This window comes from Olea europaea, chromosome 10, assembly GCF_002742605.1.
Source record: "Olea europaea var. sylvestris chromosome 10, O_europaea_v1, whole genome shotgun sequence".
Lineage (NCBI taxonomy): Eukaryota > Viridiplantae > Streptophyta > Magnoliopsida > Lamiales > Oleaceae > Olea > Olea europaea.
The window spans coordinates 37,967,329-37,984,236 of NC_036246.1; the positions used below are offsets into that span (position 1 = coordinate 37,967,329).

Consider the following 16,908-nt stretch of genomic DNA (forward strand, 5'->3'; position numbering starts at 1 on the left):
CTTACAGTTCAATGGGGGTGCGTAACTAGTTGGATTAATTTTACATCTTTTGAATGGAGGCATTTGTTATTTTAATTTAATCTCTCTCTCTCTTTTTTTTTTTTTTTTGGGTCTAACAGGGAGCAAGATGATTACGAGGTGGTGAGGAAGGTAGGGAGGGGAAAATATAGCGAAGTATTTGAGGGGGTGCACACCACCAACCATGAGAAATGCATAATCAAAATCCTTAAACCTGTAAAGAAGAAAAAGGTTAGTTTTCTTCAGCATTTTACACGAACTCTTCTTTCATATGCTCATAATTACAAACAAAGATAGCTAGAGAAGTGACCAGTTGTGAAATATTTATGCATCAGTTAAAGAGAACTTTGAAATGCAAATATCCTATATCCTGCAACCAATACGGGAAAAGCTACATAAATAATAAACTAACAATTCAAAGTAATGCTCAAGAAATTGGTTTTTATCACTAGTCAGCCTGAAAGAGAATTATAGTGGTGAAGTTGGGAAAAAGTTTCATTAAATTAAAAAGTAAATAGGAATAGAAACCATGCTGCAGGTGTGGAAATAATACAGTGGCGAACTTATAGAGCATTAAGAGCTTCAAGCTGCTTCTTACCAATCATGTATCTGTTTTTAAGAGGTTTTTTCTGTATGTATTAATATCATAAAGCACTTTATACATTTTATACTTTTCAGTAAACAGTCGTCTAACTAACTTTGGAATGGCACATGCTCCTGTCGTTGATATCTGTTCTGTTTTTTACCACTCAGCAGACTTGTATCAGAAAATATAGAAAGAAGAATGGGCATGACATATTATTTGTCTTGATTATTCTAAAGTTCGATGGGGGGAGTCAATACGCTTTTAGAATTTGGATTTGATGAGTTTTGGGTGGACATATGATCGAATCTCTCTTTTAGTTCTTGTAGTTTTGATGTCCTTGATGATTCCACTGTCTCCTTTGACTCATGATCTCTTCATGGACCTATTAAGACAAAAAATATAGGAATAATTGCAGCAAAAGTCCCCAAACCTTTGAAATATTAGCAGACCTTTCCCAAACCTTTGATTTGTTGCAGTCGTCACCCCTAAACCTTCCAAACGTTGCAGGTAAAGCCCTTTTAAACTGCAGCCGTCACTCCAAACGCTGCAGGTGAAGTCCTTTTAGACAATTTTCATCCACAATTTTGTCAATTGACCAGAAATTTGACTTTAACCATATTTTTAATATTTTAAAAATGGGCAAAAGAGTAACTTTCCATTTATTACATTAAATAATGAAATTAAAAAGCAAGAAATAAAAAGAAAGCACACACACAATCATCTTCTTCCTCTCACCACCCCTCACCTACTCCTACCCCCACCTCAAACCCAAAATCCGCCCAACCACTGCCTCTACAATCACTTGCTACCGGTAAAGAGCCCACTTCCCATTTCAAACCAGTAAAGAGACCATTTCTAATTCCAGGGATGTTTTGGGGTGAAGGAGCATAATTACACTTGAGCCATTGAAATTTTCAACTCTTTGGATCTAGATCAGATTATAAATGGCTGTTGTAAAAAAAAAAATGGGTATAGAGATGTTATTGGACAGATTATTTGACATTACAGACATATGAGTGAAACGAATTTGGCTACAATTAGAGATCTCTTCGAATTTATGCTTACTCTCAAGTCGAAAGATCCAGTCAGGAGAAGTTCCACCACCATTGCCACGTCTACAAATTTTATGAAAATTTTGCCTAAAATTGCTCTATGTGACCGACCTGTTGGGAAGGAATGATCCATGAAGTGCAAAAATTTTGCATAAAATTGCTCCTTCACCAAAATGGGCTCTTTACATTTTTGGGGTTGGGTGGTGGAGTTTGTTGGGTGGTGGAGTTTGTTGGATGGCGATTGTGATGGGATGGATGATGGTGGCCGGTTGTGGAGGTGGCGGTGGCGGTGGTTGGGCGGATTTTGGGTTTGAGTTGGAGGTGTGGGTGGAGGTGGGTGAGGGGTGGTGAGAGGAAGAAGATGATTATGTGTGTGTGTTCTTTTTATTTCTTATTTTTTAATTTCATTATTTAATGTACTAAATGGAAAGTTACTTTTTTGCCCCTTTCTAAAATACTAAAAATATGGTCAAAGTTAAATTTCTGGTCAATTGACGGAATTGTGGATGGAAATTGTCCAAAAGCACTTCATCTGTAATGTTTGGAAAGGTTAGGAGTGACGGTTGTAACAAATAATAGGTTTGGGGCTTTTGCTACAATTATCCCAAAAATATATTCCACTTCTTTAATTCAAGAGTGAGGAAAAATATAAATCTAATTATTAACTCCTATTGTGATTTAGTTTTATTGTTAGGAGCCATGTCCACTGCATAAAAATTTTCATCACTAAATCATCCTGCCTGTACGTAATTTTATCTTTAGCATTTAAATCTTCTTGTACCTATAAAAAAAAGTTTTAGGCTAAAAGTCTCATCCATAGTTTTCTTTCTTCCTATGTGAACGCTTGAAGTTTTCTGCATGGATAGCTACTTCACATGTAATGTATTCTAAACCAATTATGGCTAGAAATTAGAACATCCAAATTTCATCTGATTTTCCTGATTTTTGCCAAATAATCTTTGGGGTTTCGGAAACGTTATTAAGTATGTGCTTAATGCAGCAATCGAGTCACAAGCATGAGTGACGTAGTAGCGGTTGTTGTAGGGGTTTCTCTCTCCCTATAGGCAAAAATCAAGGTCTTAATTTTTAGGCACTATCGTGGTTGAACTTATATTACATATTTAAAACAAGGTACCTTTAAATTAGAACTTTGGAGTACCTTGAAATCTAAAGGTTGAATGTCAAGTAGAACCTGTGAAGCACAGACATGCTATTGGAGCCGACAAGTCGGTGTTTGAAACGTATTATATGCTGACAAACTTCGTCTATGCGACATGTTTCGAAGATGCTAGATTGCGTGTCCTTTTCTTGTTTGACTGGACAAAATATAAAGAAAAAGGATTAACTCGAAATGATGAGATCTTGAAATGGGATGATGTCACGAGATACAAGTTTTTGTCTTGTTTCTAGCTTTCTTGTACTCCTTGTCTTTAGGCAGGGTTAGTTCTTTTTGCTTTTTTTTTTTTAAGGCCACGCATAACCCCTTCCGAGGTTGTACTTTTCATTTTGTTGTTAATCAAATGTACCACACGTGTGGTTTAAAATAAAACAGACGACGGAAATGAACTATGGAAAATCGCATGGGTAGAGGTAAGAGGGAGAAGACGCTGAGTAGGTTGAAACCTTGAAGGGAGAGACGCTTAAGGGGAGGGATGAAGACTTAAACCCTAACGTTATTATCTTACTCTTAAAATTCTTTTTAAAGTTAAAACATAAGTAATTAATGTTCACATGTTTATCCATGCATTGCACTCTTTTACCGTGGTTATAGTAACATTTTTCATCTTCCAAAGAATATTTTGACTTAAGACTTAATTTAATATGTATTATACCATTCCAAAGTTAAAGTTGACCAGTTGAATAATACTTTTTCAATAATAGAGGCTAATATGGAATAGGTAAACTGTCAAAGCTGTGAAATCCAAGTCCCGGAAAGAGAGCAAAAAAATGTGTTTTATTTTTATTGAAAATATGAATAAATATAATTTTAATTTTATATATTTTATTTAGTGTCTCTAATGCTTTCTCTGAAAAGTATGTGTTGGCGTGTCCATGTTTGTGCTTCCTTGAGTAGAACCAACACAAGTTTACTCTAAAGGATTTTGTTCCAAAATGTGATTGTTTTTAGGTAGCTACGTTCTATTATTATCTAGGAAAAATAGACAAGGGTGTAGGAGGGTTTGGACAAAATGGAAAAGCTCCATAAGTAGGGGCGGATCCAGGGTTTTGAGTGAGCATGTTCGGCCGTTGACAGTTGATCGTCAGTTGCAATAAAATATGAAAAATTGAATATAACAATTGTTTTGCTAAAACTGAACACACGCACACACACACACACACACACACACACACATATATATATATATATGTATGTATGTATGTATATTAGTTGACATAATGGCCAAGTTTTATATAATTCAACAGAAATGTAAAGATTTGAGTCTTTCTAATTGCATTAAAATTGCTTAAATTGAATATATATTATTCTGTTACATTTAGTGTCAAAATTAAACTAGTGCCTTGACGGTCAAGCTTACAGTAATCTTAAAGAGGGCTCACAAGGGCGAATCCCCTCCCTATTGATTTAGTTTTGGTAAAAATTGTTGAACTAGAAGAATTGCACGATAAATTGCTTTGGAAGAGATCCAATCCCAGGACCACCAATTTGGATCTCGAAGCTCTAATCAAGCCACAAGATATGTTCGAAAATAAAATGAATTATTAGATTTTATAATCTAAATATTTTATTTATTGTCAACAAAAAAATATGTTCCCGACGGATCTAGCATGTGCGCCCGTTGATGCTCTTCAGGTGCTGGATTTGCCACTGTCCACAAGTTTTTTGTTATAGGGAGATTCAATTAGTTTTAGAAAGCAAGTTCTGCAAAACAGTGATTAGACTAGCTTTATTTATTGTCCCAAGTGTTGGGCTCAGAAAAGCCAATGTGTCCATATATGTTGAAAAATGAGTGCGAGAAGATGCATGTGTGGTAATTTTAAAAAGGATAAGATGATTAATAAGGTTTTTTACCAATAATTAGAGACTGGGATGATTAAATTGTGCCATTGCATATCATTCACAAATATTTGTTGATTAAATTTTATATGTTTATTGTTCACTTGTTTGCTAGGTTTAGTGTGCTTACATAATCCTAGAAATAAATTATTGAAGAACTTACATTCAATTTCACCATATTGTGCAGATTAAGAGGGAGATTAAAATATTACAGAATCTTTGCGGTGGGCCTAATATTGTGAAGTTGCTCGATATTGTCAGAGATCAGCAGTCAAAGACTCCAAGTCTTATATTTGAATATGTGAACAATACAGATTTTAAAGTGCTTTATCCTACACTTTCCGACTTCGATATTAGATATTACATCTATGAACTTCTCAAGGCAAGTCCCTAGTTTTATCTGTGTTCGCAGTTGGTGATGGGTTCTAGAAACTGGAATTTATAACTAATGACAACCTCATTTGTTGTCTGAACTTTAACGAATTTCTCCAATACATGTATGTCTACTTGTAGTTAAACAAAGAATTCGATTTCTAACATCCATTAATTTTCAGCCTTCCATTCACTTCCAAAATCAATTATATTATTTTTTTGGACTAAATAGTACTTATCTACAGATAATAATTGTTCCTCAGAGGATTACAGGATCTAGGTTGCTTTGCTGAAGAGCAACCTGGCTATGGTCCCTTCTTCTTGTAGACACAAGACAATATTCTTTGTTGATGCTAAATTTTATTTAGAGTAGAATCAACTTTAAATGCCTACTGTCAAGCTAACAAGGTATCAACTACGTTATGTGGTTTTTAAGCTTTAATAAAAAAAGGAACAAAATTGGATATATCTAGGTAATGGAAGCGGATGGCTTCCTCTGTGAAATGCCAGCTGGTGATCCACATTTTGGAGATGTTGCTCAAGAGCCATGATCTGGCCAGCCACTGATTACAAGAAAATTCCTAAACTAATCAGGGCTTAAATTTCAATTCGTTTTTCAGATACTTGATTGTGATTTTCCTGTTGCTAGACTTTGCTGTCAGTTATGCTAACAATGAGAATTTGCTTTATTTGTTTTCTAAGAAGTTACATAGGTCTCTTTACCTTTTCTTTCTGTCCTTGATTTCCATGTCTTATTCCCTTTACTGTTTTCAAACATGAAATTCTTTGAAAGTGCAAAAAGAATTCTCAGTTTCCTATACTTGTGTAGGCTTTAGATTACTGTCATTCTCAAGGTATCATGCATCGGGACGTGAAACCTCATAATGTCATGATTGATCACGAGCAGAGGAAACTTCGGCTTATAGATTGGGGACTTGCGGAGTTTTACCATCCTGGTAAAGAGTACAACGTTCGTGTTGCTTCTAGGTTTGCTATCTTCTCTGCAATTTAGTTTATCTTCTATAGGCCATGCACTCATTTCATTTTTTCCCATCCATTACAGTTTCGTACCCATCTTCTTTCATAGATTAAAGTTTGTAGTTTCGTACCCAACTTCTTTTGTAGATAAATTTTTGTAGTGAACTGGGAGCTTTGGAATATCTATACCCCGTCCAGTACTGTATGTGATAGCTTAGACTGAATTTTACGGAACTTTTTTTGGTAACTTGACATCTAACACACACATCCAATGTAGACAGCTTTAGAGGATTTCTCATTGTCTCCCAAGATGAAATTCATTTTGGAGTTTGATATGGAAACGTTCGCTGTTATTTATAAATTTTTGAGCTTTTGATGTACTGATTTTGCGACATCTATAGATCGTCTGCCTTTATTCATGCATGATAGTTCTTACTCGATTAGTCTATCCCCCCATTTGGCCCTTATTAAATTAAATTTCATTTTTCTCTTTCCTATTTTCAATCACATAATATTCTATAAAATGTATTACACGTAAATCAAAAACTTTTCTTTCTTTTTGAATCATTCATTCTCCAAAAAAATACTATTCTACCCACTTTAATTTGAAAAAATGGGGACCAAACGGGGGCTATGAACTTTAGAGAATTTTCTTTTGTTATTTTGACATTTTAGTAATACTTCTATTGTAGAAGATAGCTTTAGAGTGTCTCTTATTAAGTCTCCTAAGATAAAATTTAGAGTGGACTTTGATACAAATAATTTTAGCACTTTTTGTGGATGATGCGAAAGGACTCGGGCACAAAATTCGGACCTGTTTAGGAGCTGCTCTTAGGTGATGGTTTTGGTTCTAAAACTGCATTTGATTATTTGAAACAAATTTGCCTGACAGTTTCATTAAATATGGAAAAATGATTGCAATCTGTAGTTCAATTCCTAAGTCTCCTAAGATAAAATTTAGAGTGGACTTTGATACAAATAATTTTAGCACTTTTTGTGGATGATGCGAAAGGACTCGGGCACAAAATTCGGACCTGTTTAGGAGCTGCTCTTAGGTGATGGTTTTGGTTCTAAAACTGCATTTGATTATTTGAAACAAATTTGCCTGACAGTTTCATTAAATATGGAAAAATGATTGCAATCTGTAGTTCAATTCCAAAATATTATCTTCATTACTGTGCAATTGGGCTCTTCAGTAAAATGATTACAATTTGTAGTTCAATTCCAAAATATTATCTTCATTATGGTGCAATTGGGCTCTTCAGTAAATCTAATAATCGGAGGGATGAATGGCTCCAGAAAGCATACTTTTTTAAGCCTTATGACGATTACTCTGCTCCATACTGTCTTTGAAATGAGATTACATCTTAGAGGATGGCTAATGTCCGTTAATGAAGCTGTTAGGTCTAGTTGGATTGGTACGATATATGCTGAGAAGCTTTTTTAATAAAGCACCATGCACTGTTTATTATTGCAACATGGACAAATAGAAGTTCTGATCAAATGGAAGGATCTTCCAGAATTTGAGGCTATTTGGGAGTCAGTGGAATCCATCCAGATGCAGTTTCCTAGCTTCCACCTCGAGGACTAGGTGGATTTTGGAGTGGCGGGTAATGGTAGACCCCCGATACGATTCACTTACGTAAGAAGAGGAAAGAATGAAGTAGGGGCAGCATTCGAGAATATCCACCAAGTTAGTGAGCAGGGCAAAAAAGTAAAATAGTATACGAGAGGGTCTATAAATTGTAATGAGGGGAAGGTCATAGCATGCATGGTTTGAGTGGTGGTTTTTTAGTTAGATAGGAGGGATTCCAGGCCTCTTGAATAGCCTGTGAACTGTTATGTTGTTATTCCATCTTCAATAAACTGTTATCTTCCAAATCCAATTTCTGCATTGAGTTTCATTAATCTAATTCAGTTCTGATCCTTGCTCCTTGTTTGCAGTTACTTGTGTATTGTGTATCACAAGCCTAGGTACTAACACTAGGCTATTAAATTTCAGTACTTAATTATCAAATTTTAATTGAGTAAAAATAACTAGCAAGTTCCCGCCAATGCATCTCGTCTGTGTGGCATTTTCTTTGTGTGGTTATTATTATTATCCTTTTTGTTTTTTGGCTACCTAAATAAATTTATTTACGTGAAAAATGAAATACTATCTTGCAACTAATTCTTATTAATGACTAAAGAAAAGGGTATAAAGTATTGGAAAAATGGTTAATAGTGCTAACATTTTTCTTAAAAATTAGACTCGGTGATTATGATATGGACATTTATTTATGTATCAGTCTTCCTGTGATCGCCAAGTAGCATGCATTAATTTGGGCAACAAACACCTTATATTTGCTCTTTGGTTTTTAGTGGCTATTGCTCACAGAGATCAGCTTCTGAGATTGAATTTACTTCTATAATGCATGCACCAATCTAAATTTTTAAATGCTTTTGCTCACTGATTTGCAGGTATTTTAAGGGCCCTGAACTTCTCGTTGATTTGCAAGACTATGATTACTCCTTGGACTTGTGGAGCCTCGGTTGTATGTTTGCTGGAATGGTATACCCTCCCGCTTTTTCTGACTTGTATTCTAGAATAGATATTCACTTTTTAAGAGACTTGTTTAGTATGTTATACAAATGGACCAGGGCATATCATTTGGTAGTTGTGCTCTTCAAGCTTCACCTATTTGGATGAGTGGATTTTGATCCGCTTGTACATCCATGGGTGGCAGATGATGAGGAGACTGAAATTTTGATACCACACCAAGATATGCCAAGGTGTACTCCCAATTTGATGTTTATGCCAAGGGTTTGGGCTTGTGCAGATTTTTCGTAAGGAGCCTTTCTTTTACGGGCATGACAATTATGATCAACTCGTCAAGATTGCCAAGGTATGTGACGCAAGATGTGTATGACTTGTTAAAGAATAATCGAAGATTAAGAAAGAAAGGATGTCCAAGAAGAGAAGAATTGAGGGCAAGAGGAAAAATCAATCTTTATTCATATAATCAAGGTTCAATTACAATGAATAAGGCCCTCTATTTATAGTTTAATAAACTTAAAAAGGGAAACAAACTCCTAATAATATTAAATGTCAAAACAAATCTTATCTAATCTAATTAGAATTAAACTCAATTTAAAACTTCTATTTAAACCATAACTCTATATTTTTATTCCTATCTTGATCTCCATCAGCATTGCATCTGGCCAAACAAACATCTCTTTTCAGAAAATGCTACCTGTGCAGCATCATATGATCTCTCTTCCTAGTATATTCACCCTTCTCCATTCGAACATGTAGATGACACACATCCAGTGCCACTACACCAAGATAATGTTTTATGTTTTTATTGATGTTTACGCTAAAACGAGTTTGGTATTTGTGATTTTATCATAATTGTCTTTTCTGCTTGTCCATTTGACTGGTGCTATTGCTTATTTGGACATGATCATTGATTTGGTCAGTCTTGCTCGAAAATTACAAGAGCAGAACTCTTGATATCTGACTCTGTGAAGTTAACTGCCTGTTTGATGGATGATAGGTGTTGGGAACAGACGAGTTGAATGTTTATCTTAACAAGTACCGGTTGGAATTGGACCCACATCTTGCTGCTCTGGTTGAAAGGTTAATAATTATATAATTCTTAATCGATTTCTCTATGATCTATTGTTGGTTACCATATATAAGTACCTTCGTACCAATCCAGGCATAGCAGAAAACCATGGACAAAGTTTATTAATGCCGATAATCAGCATTTGGCTGTTCCAGAGGTGAGAATTATGGCTATTGTTAACGTACAATCATATGATCAAAGTATGCTGAGGATTTGAACTTTAAATTTGCATTTATCCTGTGAAGGGTATTGATTTTGTTGACAAACTGTTGCGATATGATCATCAAGAGAGGCCAACTGCGAAAGAAGCAATGGTAAAATCTTCATCCGGCATCCCACCAATCAGTAGTGTAAATTTTTTTTTGGAATGTAGTACACTAGAAACACTTCTTACACCCGAGACTTGGGAAAAATTTCTGCAACTGTTTCAGAGGCATACTTGAAAATTAAGTCAACTGGAAATGGAGAATTGCTGTGTGCCATAACAAACTACTGGAAAATTAAAATACTTTTGTTGATTAAGGAAGTGCTTTGGGATGGTAAATAGGAAAAATCATGTCTAAGTTCTCTTATTTACCATGGATTCCAATTTATGATATTTAAAATGAACACATTACTTGTGTTTTATTAATTGATTTGTTCTTGGCTTCAAATCATCCTGTGGGTTATTGAATTTTTGTGCAGGCTCATCCCTATTTCTACCCGATAAGGAATGCAGAAAGTAGCAGAACTCGTGCACATTAAGAGCGAGCACAGGATGCCATTAGAGTCATGGTGTCTCCTTGTTCTTGAAGCATATGTCCAATGCTTACATTGATGATTGATGCAATTAATTGAGCTCACCATTATTTATTGTTAACCGTTTGGTTCATGCATTTTAGCCTATTCCAACTCCAATTTTCTTCAGCGTTTGGTTTGTGTGGTCTCTTAAAAATAAGACGGTTTTTTTTTTCTTGGTCGATAATTAGCACTGTTGTGCTTATTTCATCCTTAAAATACGTAGTATGGATGGAAGGTGTGCTTGTTTTGAAACCCATGTATGCCTATTTATCTGCTTGCGCATCAGTGTTATGATTTAAGCTGTGCATTGGAACCTCTCTGAAAGAAGCTGTGCCATTAAAGTTATCCCTTGAGAGAATCTTTGCAAGTGGGATGAGCATTCAATGAGTCGAACAGTAATCAAACAATGAGTCGAACAGTAATCAATCTACCATTATCTATATTCAAATGAAAACAATGCAATTCACTGCGATTTAAGAGATTATTATATGGATATCATCACTCTTATAGCCTATGTTTTGCTTATGTATATAAATTGTTTATAAATATTTAAGTTGATTTTATTCAATATTTCCTGTGATCTGCAAGTGTTACTCATTTGTTTTTCGCTTGTTTTGATTTATTTATATTTAAATTGTTCATAAACATTTGGTAAACATGCTTTTATATTTTCGTTATCGAAGTTGGAAACTAAAGAAATTATTCTGTTATTTTATGGAAATTGTTGGGCTAGAAGGTTGTATGTTTAATAGATAAAATTACCTGAAATCAAGTATTTCTAGTTTTATTTTTATTAATTAGGCATTTAACTTCAAAATAATAATAATAATATGTCGTCATATGAATGTATATGTTTTGGTTCCAATTTGAAGGATTATGTTATTTGTGCATAAAAAATGTTACACAAGGGATTGTATGAAATGATTTGGATGGGAAAGATTGGATGAAAAAATTGATTGTGTTTTAAGCTATAAAATAATAGTGACATATGACATTAAGGAGCTTACTATGTAAAGTTTGATGTACATGTAATCAACGATGAAATACATGTCGAGGACCTTTGTTACACGTGATATTTTCTGCAAGGTCCCTATTATTTATTTATTATTATTTTTTTTAATGGTGACGAAGGTGGCAATGTTAGTGCCTATTTTCAATGTTCTAAAAATCATGTCTAGGGAAAAATATTTTACCTTGATAATAAGCCAGAATTAAGCGATCAACTGTTGCTTAGCAAGTAGCAATTGATTGCCTAACGCCCGGCTAGATGCGCTTTCTTCTTGTTATTTATTTATTTTTCTCCTTTCCTAAAAACATTTTATTTGACTTTAATTTATTAAACTTTTTTATTTATTTATTTTTTTCTATTTTTGAAAGGCTTCTATTTGACTTTAATTTCAAATTTTTAAATGATATTATTTGTACAAAAATAGAAAGACTTTATCTATAAATATTTAATTTATGGTGCTATTTATATTATGTAATTATGATTTTAAGACTTATCGTTTTGTGGGAAACTTCAAAATTTTGTATAAAGTTCGTATTAATTTGTTAAGTGTGACTTGTTTATTTGAAACTTTAAAGTTAAGTAAATAGTCTAGCTTTGCATTTTGAAAACTTGAAAATTGTATAATTGATTAATTGTATAAATTATTAAGTGAATATGGTATTTTATAATTTTAGACATTTATGCATTATTTTAATTATTAAATAATTTTTAGAATGATTAAGTATCTAAAACAATAATGAAAATAACTAACCTTTTTTATATCTAGTTTTGGAAAGCTTGAAATTCGACCTCCATGTCTAGCCATGTTTTATGCTTTTTAAAATACTGTTATTTTGTCAATTATGAATGGTTTTGAGTAACAAATTCTTGGCGGTGTTTATGAAATACTTTATGAAATCCAGCCCCATGCTAATGTTTGAGTGGGCCCACGCGTCTCATAACTTTGTTCGTTGGCCTGGCCTAGTAATATTAAATAGGCTTTTACTCCTTTAGGGATGAGGCCATAGGGTGTGAACTTTGAGGCCTAAGTTATCTAAGCTATGGCTTTCATTCCTTGGGCAGTGTTCCAAGTTTGTAGACACATCCGTCCATACTGGCCCATTTCTTGATCACGTTCACGCTACCAAAATATTTTCTTGATTTGGGTTATTTTTGGAGTGCATAACAGAACATAAGGGTGTCAATAATGGAGGGACGCCTGTGATATATTGGCCCATTTCTTGATCACGTTCACGCTACCAAAATATCTTCTTAATTTGGGTTATTCTTGGGGTACATGGGGGAACATAAGGGTGTCAATAATGGAGGGGCGCCGCGATATATTGGCCCATTTCTTGATCTCGTTCACGCTACCAAAATATTTTCTTGATTTGGGTTATTTTTAGTGTACATGGGGGCTCAATAAGGTGTCCATTAATATTTGGGATTATGTAACCCAAGAATAATTCTATTTTCTTTATCAAGATTTGATATATACTTCCTTAATTTTATTAAAATTATTAAAAATTTGATTTTTAATGAAATCGTACTCTTTTTCTTAACCCTTTTCGTTTCTGGTTAAACTTAAGTAGGGCTCGAATGATGAATATAAAGTTAGATGGTATCATTTGATTTCAAATCTTTTATATCAGACGTAGTATTTGTTTGGATTTCAATTTTTACTTTAGATTATAAACTGATAGAATTGAATAATAAGCGGATGATACTTGTTAATTTAATGAAATACTTGATAAAAATTAATATTAAATTTTGAAAATAATGTTTTAGCAAAAAAATGGAACCCAAACTAAACAAAATTATCAACATTTTCATTTTGCATATGCAGACAACTTTTTAATCCCTTGGGTGGCGTGGCTAAATTTAGCTAAGGGTCAAGCAATGACTGTTGAAAATTGAAAATGTTGATAATTATATAAATTATGTCTAAATCCAATTGAGACCATCGAACTCGAACGGTTGTGATTTGGCTCACATTAAAATTGTAATTTTTTGTTCTCGCTTTTTTTATCAATCATACATTCTCCTCCAATAAAATAATATTATACGTAAATTCGAAATTTTTTCTTCTTTTTTAATTACATATTTTTCAAAAATATTATTTCAAAAAATATAATCTCAAATAATGGAGGCCAAACGGAGTAATTTAATTTTAAATCGTTCGCGTTAGGTGCCGTCATTCAGTTTAGACATAATTCATAAAGTTATCAACATTTTCAACTTATATACGTAGTCTCTTACTTAACAACTTAAGCGGTAACGTTGAACTTAGTGTTGACCTCGAAAATTGGTCCTTCCACGTGGCCAACTGAAAACTACTCCACGTATTTCTCTCTGCTCACAATCAGCGAATAGTCAGACGCACACGGCCGGAACCAGCGGGGGTGGTGACGGCCGTATACACTCCGACGGTCAAGTTAGGTTTAAGTGGTCGGAACAGTACCCAGGGGCTGTGCAAATCAATGATAAAGGGGGAGGAGAAAATATATAAGCTTGCTATGGAGTGCTGTGTAGTAAAAGTTTCATTACATTTGCCTTTTGCCAAACCTTGGATATTTATAGGTGCATCTGACGGTATGAGACGTCCGCTCATAGGCGTCAATTAGCCGCGTCTGTAGAGTGGGCGGACAGTTTGTTTCTTCTAAGTTGAATTGACATAAAGTTGATAAGTCACATCAACTAGCCTCATGGAGACGTCAAATCAATTTAAACCTTAGGTGCAGGAAGGATCTTGACACAAATCTCTTTCTAAAATTGGCGGCAGATCTTTTAACCAGGGTCCACTTGGCCTCGACCTCGGGGACGAGGTGCTTCAGCAGGTCAGTAGTAGGAATCGCTATATCACTTCGAAAACACTTCGGACGGGTCTTTATCAGGTCGGAATATGTGGTGTTGCGCGTTCCAAGGCGTATAAGATCAGAGCGTAATAGTGGTCCCCCAAGTCCAGGTATGAATATTTATATCATGGGTGGACTTGCTTTCCTGACCGAACCGCGAGTCGTGGGAGTCTGCTCACAATCAGCGAATAGTCAGACGCACACGGCCGGAACCAGCGGGGGTGGTGACGGCCGTATACACTCCGACGGTCAAGTTAGGTTTAAGTGGTCGGAACAGTACCCAGGGGCTGTGCAAATCAATGATAAAGGGGGAGGAGAAAATATATAAGCTTGCTATGGAGTGCTGTGTAGTAAAAGTTTCATTACATTTGCCTTTTGCCAAACCTTGGATATTTATAGGTGCATCTGACGGTATGAGACGTCCGCTCATAGGCGTCAATTAGCCGCGTCTGTAGAGTGGGCGGACAGTTTGTTTCTTCTAAGTTGAATTGACATAAAGTTGATAAGTCACATCAACTAGCCTCATGGAGACGTCAAATCAATTTAAACCTTAGGTGCAGGAAGGATCTTGACATAAATCTCTTTCTAAAATTGGCGGCAGATCTTCTAACCAGGGTCCACTTGGCCTCGACCTCGGGGATGAGGTGCTTCAGCAGGTCAGTAGTAGGAATCGCTATATCACTTCGAAAACACTTCGGACGGGTCTTTATCAGGTCGGAATATGTGGTGTTGCGCGTTCCAAGGCGTATAAGATCGGAGCATAATAGTGGTCCCCCAAGTCCAGGTATGAATATTTATATCATGGGTGGACTTGCTTTCCTGACCGAACCGCGAGTCGTGGGAGTTTTGGGGGTTGATCTGTTACAGTAATCGAGGTTATGATCCTAGGCAGACGTGCCAAAGTTTCGTTACTGTGCGTAGCGTACGAGGCGATCAACCAGCATGGAACTTCGTGTCAGGTGCGACGAAGCTTCGTGAATATGGTGCGCTGACCCCACAGACTGACGCGTTAGGAGATGGCTAAAACTTTGTAAAGCATGGGAAGGAACGCAGCGTCCGAGGCGATGACCCAAAGGGACCTTCGCGTCAGGTGCGTCCAAGCTTTGTAAAGTTGAGGGAGGAGCTCATATGCCACCGGTGCGCTGACCTACAAGGCCGACGTGTTGGGAGATGGCTAAAACTTTGTAAAGCATGGGAGGGAACGCAGCGTCCGAGGCGATGACCCAAAGGGGCCTTCGCGTCAGGTGCGCCCAAACTTTGTAAAGTTGAGGGAGGAGCTTATCTACCACCGGTGCGCTGACCCACAAGACCGACGCGTTGGGAGATGGATAAAACTTTGTAAAGCATGGGAGGGAACGCAGCGTCCGAGGAGATGACCCAAAGGGGCCTTCGCGTTAGGTACGCCCAAGTTTTGTAAAGTTGAGGGAGGAGCTCATCTGCCACCGGTGCGCTGACCCACAAGGCCGACGCGTTGGGAGATGGCTAAAATTTTGTAAAGCATGGGAGGGAACGCATCGTCCGAGGCGATGACACAAAGGGGCCTTCGCGTCAGGTGCGTCCAAACTTTGTAAAGTTGAGTGAGGAGCTCATCTGCCACCGGTGCGCTGACCCACAAGGCTGACGCGTTGGGAGATGGTTAAAACTTTGTAAAGCATGGCAAGGAACGCAGCATCCGAGGCGATGACCCAAAGGGGCCTTCGTGTCAGGTGCGTCCAAGCTTTGTAAAGTTGAGTGAGAAGCTCGATCCGAGGCGATTCAAACGTCAAATGATTTGACAACTGTTGCGTGTTTTCANATCGTCCGAGGCGATGACACAAAGGGGCCTTCGCGTCAGGTGCGTCCAAACTTTGTAAAGTTGAGTGAGGAGCTCATCTGCCATCGGTGCGCTGACCCACAAGGCTGACGCGTTGGGAGATGGTTAAAACTTTGTAAAGCATGGCAAGGAACGCAGCGTCCGAGGCGATGACCCAAAGGGGCCTTCGTGTCAGGTGCGTCCAAGCTTTGTAAAGTTGAGTGAGAAGCTCGATCTGAGGCGATTCAAACGTCAAATGATTTGACAACTGTTGCGTGTTTTCAAGGTGACAGTTGGGTGCCATGCCCATTCTCCTAAAAGGCTGCTGCGGCTACTAATTATTATTGACGGCTGGTTGTAACCGAGGTGACGCGTTTTAAGCAAGCGTGAAAGTCACAGCGACATCTTGTGCGTAGATCAAATCTGGCATTTCATTTTAACGGCCTAGATTGAAGATGCGAAGAACGGCCTAGATTGATCGCATTTGAATTCGACGGTGGAGATAGGATTTGTCTTTCTATAAAAGGAGGACTCTGAGGTTTTCTCAGGCTTTCTACCCTTGCGAAACAAACACTATATTTTGCTCTCAAGCCATTGGCGATTTTCGGCGTTTTCTAAGCAATTCCGACGAGAAAATTAAACTTCCGGCGACCTTACACCATTTCCGGCTAGGAAAACCTCCAAACTCGTAAGTTTCAGTACCTATTTGGGCTTTTAAATTTTGAAAGAATGGCCTCAGAGGGGAGTTCTGGTTCGGGGAGGGGTTTAGAACTGGTGAGGATGGACGAGCCCATTATGACGACCTCCTCAGAAATAGCCGAGGCAATAATAGGGAGGAAAATATATGGAAGCGACCGGATAGC

General features: G+C 36.7%; 1 protein-coding gene across 1 annotated transcript; it reads left to right on the forward strand.

Annotated features, from left to right (window-relative positions):
- Positions 1–3: 3 nt before the first annotated feature.
- On the forward strand, positions 4–10,789 carry LOC111400624 (casein kinase II subunit alpha-4, chloroplastic; the record flags this gene model as incomplete). Its single annotated transcript, XM_023028024.1, has 10 exons — positions 4–17; positions 120–249; positions 4,860–5,054; positions 5,874–6,031; positions 8,483–8,573; positions 8,842–8,907; positions 9,559–9,641; positions 9,724–9,787; positions 9,876–9,944; positions 10,315–10,789. Coding segments are annotated over 10 exons (930 nt in total), but the record flags the coding sequence as incomplete, so codon positions are not given.
- Positions 10,790–16,908: the final 6,119 nt, after the last annotated feature.